Raw genomic sequence first — 9,348 nt, 5'->3', positions numbered from 1 at the left:
CCAGGGATTACCTAAAAGGCTTTTAAACGTAGGGGACTCCATCCCAGTGATCAAGTTTGTTCTTGTCTGTAAGAGTATTATGGAGATGTCATATCCTTTTGTTTTCCTCTGAAATTGTAATCTTATAAATATATTTTCTGGCAAGACAATCTGACGTCAGACCAAGGCCGTAAATGGAACTATTAAGGACACCTCTCTGTTGAACAAATCCTGAGATATTTGTGTTGAAAGATTTTGAAGACTCAGAAGAGGGACAAATATACCGAAGTTTAGTGTAGTATCAGTGCAAGAAGATTTTAACTGACATTTTGTTGAAATCACTCAAAATGGCACAGAATACTTACGGTATGTGGGTAAAATTCAAAAAAGGTAAAATCTTTGTGTTGAACGAGAATATATCTATTAAAATGTGAGTAACATTTATATAATAAATACAGTCAGTACAAGACAAAATTGTTTTTGCACACTTGATAAACAATGAAATTTGCAGCGTACAGCATTGTAGCACTGACACACAAGGCTTGTGAAGTTTGCAACGTCGGTGTCTGCAGGCCACTTAATAATTGCAATTTACATTTGTTGTGAACATCTGTACAACAGAGATCAAGCAACCATAAAATAGTTGAGTCATTCAAAGTTTTCCCAACACAGAAACTGAACAGGTTGGACTATTCACACCTCTCTCAATCCTACCATTCTCAATGTTTATTGCATCAACATATCTATTAGTATAGTTAATTGCACGAGTAGGTGTGCTGTTACAGTTGTAATCACCACACTTATGGTCAGGAACTTGTAAACATCACGAGGCCGAAGGCCGAGTGATGTTTACAAGTTCCTGACCATAAGTGTGGTGATTACAACTGTAACAGCTCACCTACGAGGTGCGATTAACGACTTATACCACGAAAAACAGGCCAATCTTCTCTAAAATTTGAAAATTACTGTCAATAAATCGTCTACTTTTGATTTGAATATCCACAATGGAATGGAGTGAGCCATTGTACGTCGAAAGGTTCACAGAGGTCATTATGCACCTGGCATGCGAGTTTGGGAGAATGACCTATCCCAGACAAGTAGGACAAGGGCTCTGGTCAACTGCAAATCTGCATTTGAATAAGGGCTATAGAGTGGTATAATGCACCTGTGTAGAAGGAAACTGTTTTAGTCTGATTGGTTAGATAAAATGGTTTGCCTTACTATATCTTGTTGGCTATTGGCTAGAGAGAAGGAATTCAATCTGTTGATGCATGTGATTGCCTCGTGGATGCATCAGGCTTTCAATACCATTTTCGTGTTTTCGACTGGTCAAGATGGACCTTGTCAACTTGTCTGATCTGATGACCCAAGAGACTACCTAGAGTTCCATGGACGGCCATGTAAAAACAACCAAAGTGGATTTTACACGGGCAAACTGCCCTATAAGAGCAGCCGCTACTACGGAGCGCATAAAATCCACGATGTGTACTTCAACTTATAAAAAAGTACTTGGCGATGATAACACCGGACGGGATTGTACTATCGATGACCCTTGCCAAGGGATAATCAAGTTCTCCTGCCAGAAAATATACGTCTTTACACAAAGCAAATGTGCAAGATGGCTTGGCCAGACTGCCAGCACACTGGATATTCTGGCAAGGTAATTTATTCTTTTACTAAAATATTTATACACAAAACGAATTCTGTAAAGTTATAAAATTAAATTCATTGACCAAAACAATTTGTTGTGTGTGCAGCAGTATCACAGAATTTCTTTCGACTATTCCACAAACGTTACAAAAAGGCTGTACTTATTTCCATGATATTTGTCACATATGTCTTGTGTTTGATAATTTCAGGTGAATGCAGCAACATCTCTGTACCATCAGGGATTCGATGAGCAGCTTATCAAAGAACAAACAGGTCACAGATCAGATGACGGTTTACGCGCCTCAAATGTATGTCTACTGCACAACAAAAGCATGTGTCGAATATATTACTACCACCTCCATCTAGTGTTAAATCAGAGGAATCTGTAAGTAAACCAGTTTCTCAAGTGACGACAAAACAATGTAACAAAACAGACAAGATTGGTCCAACCCAAGAAGACGCCGAATCTAAAGATGGACAGCTTTCATCAACAAATCATGTTGCTTACATTGAGCATGGTTCAAAGAAAGTTAAAATTGAATTATAAAATGTGATGCTATAACATATCAGTTGAAAAAATGTCTTCATTTTGTTATTGAATGTGTGTGAATGCTTTAGACATCTCGACTTGACCTATTGTTCTCTTGCAAATTAGTAATCAGTCATAGTTTTTTTCATATTTAAATAAGTAATCACTACACTTTTATTGATATGATAATGATTTTCTTTCATTAAAGTGTGGTGATTACTTATTTACATATGAATAAAAGTATGACTGATTACTTATTTTGCATAAGAACAATAGGTGTCAGTCGTGTTTTCAGGGATAAATGGATGGCAAGAACAATAGGTCACATGACCTGGAGTGGTATAACACGCTTTAGTACCTTTTCCCAGATTCTTGAACCTAATTGGTCAAAATTGGCTGTTCTGGCCATCTTGATCACCCTTTAGAATGGTTTGGTAGGTGACTTGGAAAACAACATTGTAATTAAAAGTCTCATTAGCAGTTTAGCAAAACACAGGAAAGCATGACACATTGTAAGTAAAATAAGGGAACGCGGCTCCACACATCGACTAACAAATAATGTTGGTAGTCGTGTGGTTTAACGTTTGGTGGTAAAGTCTCATTGTGTAGTTGTTTATAGTGACTATTTGAGTGTAGTATATTCATGTGTCCGCCTTTTGGTGTTAGAAACTAGCCATGTCGAAACAAAGCCGGGTCGGTTATGTCTGAGACACTGTGTCCTTTTGACGCTTTCGTTTTGGAATGCTGAGTAGTTCCTTTATCAGTCGCTGGAATTTATAGTTTTTTTTGCTTCTTGTTTAATTGCTTGGATCTACTAACAGTGTTGTTAGAATATACATGTTTTGATTTCTTAAAGATTTGTTGAAGACGCTGTTAACATGTCGTTGCCGTTCGTTCGTTCGTTCATTTGTTTAGTCACATGGTTTAGTCTTGCCTTCACTAATGTGTCTTTTATGTTTTTGTTTTGTTATTATTTGTTTTGGAAAGATTAGGTTCAGTATTTCATGGGATATCTTGGGCCGGATGTCTTGGTATGATCTCCTCACTCACGTAGTTTTATCGAGTGAATGAGCAAGAATATATTTTCTTAAAGGAGATTCTCGCTCCAGGGTCTATGCTGTGATGTACTTCAGAAAAAGAAAACGTTTACGTAAGAAAGTTTAGGTTAGGCTACTCTTGGTCTTTTCCAGTAACATGAGCTACTGTCAACGTAGCTAATGCTCCATAGGTACGATGCTGTGTGGACCTCTGTGTACATGTTCCATTCACTACGTTACCCTCCACCTAAATGGGGAAACATAGTGGACGAACACAAATCACCGTACACAGACTTAGGTGACTGCAAATTTTGCCCAGTCCAAAGACTACATGTAAATAAAATTAGGACCCGGTGTCTACTCTTGCGTCTGCAGTGTTTCTGCTGCCGCTCGCCAGACAGCAAAATGGCGAATCAAACGTTGGATTGGCGAATTGTTTTCAGCCCCTCTTCACCAAACTGGTGAACCAAATTTTCAGGGGGCCGATTCGCTGATCGAGAATGCAGCAGACAGGCAGAGATATTTTTCAACATCCCTAGGTAGCCATTCTTTCCTTGCTTTAGTGCGCAGTCTCAGACATGTATTGCAATCAGTAACTTAGGGAGTAATTTGCCACGAGATGGCTGCATGCGGTGATTTCGTTTCATGACAAGTGCTTCGTAAACAACGGCCCTACGCAGTTAGAAAAACCCTATTTGATTGCGGGGTACTTTCAAAAGCTCAGCTGACAGCAGCCGCCGATGGTTGCTAGGCTGGTGAACAGAATGAAACCAGTGTGACAAGAACGAGAAGAAGGACATGACGGCAGAGGCAGTTTATACATACAACTTGCAGCAATGCTAGGCTGGCATGTCCGAGCACAACTTCGAAGTCAGCGGAAAAGAAAATTGCACCGTGACTACAGCCCGTTCGCCGAGTTGCGGGGTAATACAAGTTATGAAAAAACGAGGAAACTGCATAAGAATGTTTTGTTGAATTTCCATGGTTAGTGTTTGACAATGAGAAGAAAGTTTCCATAAAGAAGTGTCAGGCGGCCAGACAGGACAATATATATTTACATCCGGTAGGCGATCAGACATTCCAAAGAAGGACAATTTCACGAAACCTGAGAAAACATCAGCACATGACTTGCCATGAATGCACCGCAAGAGCCGCTGATATGAGTCAGTTCAATTTGATAAACATCCTTGACAAATAAACGTAAGACAGAAAACGTTAACACACTTGAGAATAGCTAGTGAAGGCCCATCCATAGAGCAGTTTTATTTTGAAACTAAATGTTTGGACTACCAATAGAGACAGGAGGCTCTTTACAACTAGTGTACAAAATGTAATACCAGTACACTTTCTCAAAGTGAACAATCGGTACAGAAATTAAACTCTGTGATTGGAGAACTGAAAGCACTTGATGACTATCATGTGGCAGAGGCAATGGATCTTTCAGTGAGAATATATTGAAGTTACCTGTAATTGATGCAACGCTTGTGATACAGAAGTTACATAAGTGTGAAACAACAGGGACTAAAGTTTGTTATGAATGTTGCAAGTAATAAAGAAAGCAGTTTGTTCCGTAAAAGTTGTTCTTAACTTGTTTTGCCATTTCTTTGCTACAGTACTATAGCAGCTGATAGGACCCACCTGAGTGGGTCATTAAATATTCAACTGTCAGTCTCCAAAATCACACATGCCGAATACATGTAAATTTGGATGGCTAGTTCTGGCTAATCAATTTTGGTCCCAATTAGCCAGAATGGCTAACAGGTAATTTTAGCCAGAGGAAACACTGACATGGTAGTATCAATTAGACTGTGTTCCCATGTGATCAGAATTTATACATGTAAAATAATCACAATCATACCAATCCATAATCCAATGACAGCGGTCAGAATTCGTAAGAACAATAGTTGTAAACATAGCCACAAAACAGCACAGAACAGACAGTAAATAGACGGTACACAAACAAAGTCATATTTATGAAAGAAAGATATATGGACCTATTACAACTGTAGTGGAAGGTGTCAAAGTGACTTCTTTCTTGTATGTCTGTTACACTCTGACAAAATGATGGTGTCAAGTTGAAAACATCCTTTGTCAATGACAGTGCATGGTCTGTCAATAGTTTTATTGTCCATGAAATCAAATCAAAACTGTCTCTGGTAACTAGTGAACTGCAGGTAACCATGGTGTTTACAAATTTATGTAAACAACTGATGCTACAATCAGGTCTCTTAAAACCTAAAAAACAAGTCACAAATACAACACCTTCAATGAAAGCTACAATGTACACTCTGACCACAGATCTATCCCAAAGTCCATCAGTTCTAATGAAATAAGGTACCAGCCCGTGGAAAACTGAACGACTTATCAAGTAGTTACTGTGTAGTGATTAGGTCTGTACCGATCCAAAACGACCTATTTTTGGGAAAATAAGTGGTTCGAACTTCATACATACTTATTTTGTGATCATACATACCTAATTGTTTACGTCCGGAGAGCATAACTACTTATTTTGTTATCTACTTGGTCAAATAAACAAGTACGTTTAATTTCCTACAGACTTATGTTGTTTTGGGCCGGTGTCACGTATTTTTAGTCTGCACTATACTAGAATGGTGACGGTGACAGACATACGCTGCATATTCGGAAATGTGTGATAGTTGATTTGATTTTCAAGTTCAACAAATTGTGTGAAAAAACTACCATTTGACTTTGATCGGTACAGAAAATCAGTCACAGACTTTTTATGTACGTTTTGCAAATGATCAGTTCTCATTGAATGCATAACTGTTTCTACTGAAAAAAAAACTACAAAAACGATCAGACAGTTCGTGTTCGTGTCGGCTACATGGACGATCTGCAAAAAAACGCTTTGCGAAAAATGAACGTTGAGCTCCACGTAAAATATGGTTGAACTTATTTCACGTGCATATCTCCCTTTAAAAGCCTAGTCTTTCAAAGAACTGCAACTCAAAAATAACGTATATCTGGTTCTTTTGTGTTTTCTTACCGGGCCCTTTCAAACATGAACTACGAGTCCGACCACAGAGTAGATTGAAAGCTTACGACTACGTATGATGCCCTATCCCAGCGTAATAAGCACAGTTTCAACATCGACTCACGCCGGACGTGCGCGATGAAAGTCATCATCGGGCCAAGTTTGTAAGTCACGAGACTTGTATGTCGGAGACGTTTTTGCAGAGCGTTGTGATGATCTGGTAAAGGTTTACATGTAATGGATTTTCTGTCGTTTTAGCTTTTCAAACGCGAGCTGTGTTTGATCACGTTGCTAGCTGGCTGAGTGCGTGGGTCACATGGGTCAGACTTTGAACCCAGGACTTTAGAATCACGCCTGATGATGTCATAGATCATGTGAAGACTTCTTTATGATTGGTCAGATTATTGTAGATCATGTGAAGATTTCTTTATGATTGGTCAAGTTGCCAAAAGGTCACGGGTCAAATCCTAAGCGGCAAATTAAATCTGATATGCACTGCTGGGATGTTAGGACGTTTTGAGTGAGAGAGAAAATCGTCACCTCTTTTCGCTCTGATTTTGACAGAGTTTCGCGTAAAATTACCGTAGGACATAATCATCAGGGTATGTACAGGTTAGCTATGAATTTAAAACCAACAAACAGCGTTTACAATGCGTTGATGGCCATTGGATGACCGATTCTGAGATCGACCGCGATATCGTCCCGTAGAACACGAACACAACCCATATGCATACACGATCGAAGCATGGAGGTAGCAGAGATTGAAGAGGTCGTTTAAAAAATTCGGTCAGTAATTTCCAATACGCCTTATCCACGAGTTGTCTCTGTAATTTTCGCAGTTTTCACTTCTTTAGTCGCGCTATATTGATGTCATTCTTGGTGAACCCTGTTCAAGTATACGAAACGAATGGACGGTGTTGGCAAAAATTAAACCATGATATTGAGGTTGGTACCTCAATATAGACAGTGAAGTGTTACTCCACACTGTCTATCTCTGTGCGTTAATTACAAGGAGAGTTGTAGTAACGAATAGAGCCAGGCTATTATCTGTTATTTTACTCATTGATTCAAAATTTTGACCGGATGGATGATATACAACAGATACTCATATATTTTTAATTTAAACTTTGACCTGGTTTTAATATTATAAAGGGATACTTTTTGATTTACATTTCTTCTGTTTGAGATGTGCTGAACCCAATCACCACCGGTCAGTATATAGTTGTAGTTTTGAATGGTGTGTCACTAATAAATGTGGAAAATGAGGCTGAAAAGCAAAGATTTGGTAATCACAACGAACATAATTTATAGATATGTCATGAGTGTTTTTATCAGGTAAATTATTTTATATTAATTATTATAATTTCATTTAAGCACGTGAATGCTCTTTCCATGAATTTTTATATTAAGGATAGTCGACGAAGTACAAGCAATTTCACTTTCCACATGTAATGACATCCTTGTCTGTTATTATCATTTTTATTCTCAGTGTATCTATGGGCAAAGGCCAAGAAGATGAGCAGACCAATGTGAAGTTTCAGAACAAGATCGGAAACATAAGGATGGCATCGAAAACAACTTTGGATAATGTGAACAATCAAATGCAGACTTTAAGATGTGTTCTGTTGGGTTTTTCACATGAACCTCCCCTTCCAGTATGAAATAAAGAGCTTGCAAACTTGACATCAGAGAACTGCTTCTTGTGTTGTCTTGTTGCTTCTTGTGCTGTCTTGTTCCCTATGTTGAGGTAAGACTAATTTTTAGTTTCTTACATGGCAAGTCTATCCACTACAGTTCATTACAAAATGATTCTGAACCGAGTAAATTTGTAATGGATGGAAGTATTGGGAAGGCTACTATGTACACTGTCCCATGAACTCTGATCATACATAAAATGTTGGATGTGGCTGCATCACTGTTGTCAATTCCTGGTTTTGCAATTTTTTTCATGCATCGAGACTTGAATATATAGGCATCATGTATGCTATTTTTTAAGAACATACATACTTATTGTCAAGAAGTATGTATATATGCTAATTAATATATGTAAATTTTACATACCAATTTTACCTGCTTATATATATGCTAATTAATATATGTAAATTTTACATACCAATTTTACCTGCTTATATTTACGCGCTTTAAGTATGTATTGTTAAGTGGTTATGCTAATTTTTAAGTCTGTATGGCCGATGCCTACCTAGCTAATTTACATTTTTCGGCCTATACACATACTTAGTAGTATGTACAGACCTAACTTTGGCCATAGACAAAAGGAACAATAAGTAAGTATGTTCTTAAAAATTAGCATAAATGATGCCTATATATTCAAGTCTCGATGCTTGAAAAATTGCAAAACCAGGAATTGACAACAGTGATGCAGCCACATCCAACATTTTATGTATGATCAAAATTATCATGCTTCTAAACTTGATATACCAAGTCAACAACTGAAAAATGGACAGTGATACCCAAGACAGAGGGCAGCTTCCAGCAGAGTTCATGGGACAGTGTACATAGTAGCCTTTCCCAATACTTCCATGTTAGTATGTGCGGATGTATTTCTGTCCACATTAAAAACTCCTAAATCGCAGCACCTACCATCTTAGTATTTGGTGGACAGGTGAACCCAGGGGTGGAGATGTGAATTTGTTGAAATAAACATGTCAAAGTCAAAAATATGCAAATGAAGGGGAAAAAGGAAAAATCATGCAAATTGCTAAAACTCTGTAACCAGTGGCCAGATTTGGTTGAAACTTGGTACGCAGGCTCTTTATAGTGTCTTAAGGTAGCGACTCAGGTTCATTGTCACTTATTTTCAATCCTCATTTTCACAAAGAAGACGTGGTCACACACCCGACATGTGGTACTTTTTTTATCTGCTCGGTCACCGAAGAGTTCAGAAAATTTGTTAGTTTTTTAAAAACAGTGCGCATACGGCTGTTTTACTCAAAAACACGTGTTTTTTAGTTTTTTTACTCAAAAAAGTGTAAGTACAAATCTCCAATCGGCCTTGGTGAATCTGTTTACGGCAATCGACGGCTGGGTATACTGGGCAAAAAACCGTGTCCCGGATTTTTGAAATTCGCTTTTGTTTTCGCACAATGCACCTTCAAAGTGTCAACTTGACGTCTTTTGCATAAATTATCGGCCTTTGT

At 38.1% G+C, this 9,348-nt stretch overlaps 1 protein-coding gene and 1 long non-coding RNA gene across 2 annotated transcripts in view; one reads left to right on the top strand and one right to left on the bottom strand.

The window, feature by feature from the left end:
* Positions 1-6,452, bottom strand: part of LOC139124096 (E3 ubiquitin-protein ligase DCST1-like) — a 46,521-nt gene extending 40,069 nt beyond the window's left edge. Inside the window, exon 1 of the mRNA XM_070690233.1 lies at positions 6,203-6,452. Coding sequence (XP_070546334.1) covers positions 6,203-6,219 — 17 coding nt within the window. The 5' untranslated portion in view covers positions 6,220-6,452. The remainder of the gene's footprint in view (positions 1-6,202) is intronic.
* A 38-nt stretch (positions 6,453-6,490) lies between these two features.
* Positions 6,491-7,883, top strand: LOC139123900 (uncharacterized). Its single transcript, XR_011549784.1, has 2 exons — positions 6,491-6,976; positions 7,680-7,883. It is a non-coding gene; the product is annotated as an uncharacterized lncRNA (long non-coding RNA).
* Positions 7,884-9,348: the final 1,465 nt, after the last annotated feature.

This window comes from Ptychodera flava (genome assembly GCF_041260155.1).
Source record: "Ptychodera flava strain L36383 chromosome 23 unlocalized genomic scaffold, AS_Pfla_20210202 Scaffold_23__1_contigs__length_28996876_pilon, whole genome shotgun sequence".
NCBI classification, from domain to species: Eukaryota; Metazoa; Hemichordata; class Enteropneusta; family Ptychoderidae; genus Ptychodera; species Ptychodera flava.
This window is presented reverse-complemented; position numbering and strand designations above follow the sequence as displayed.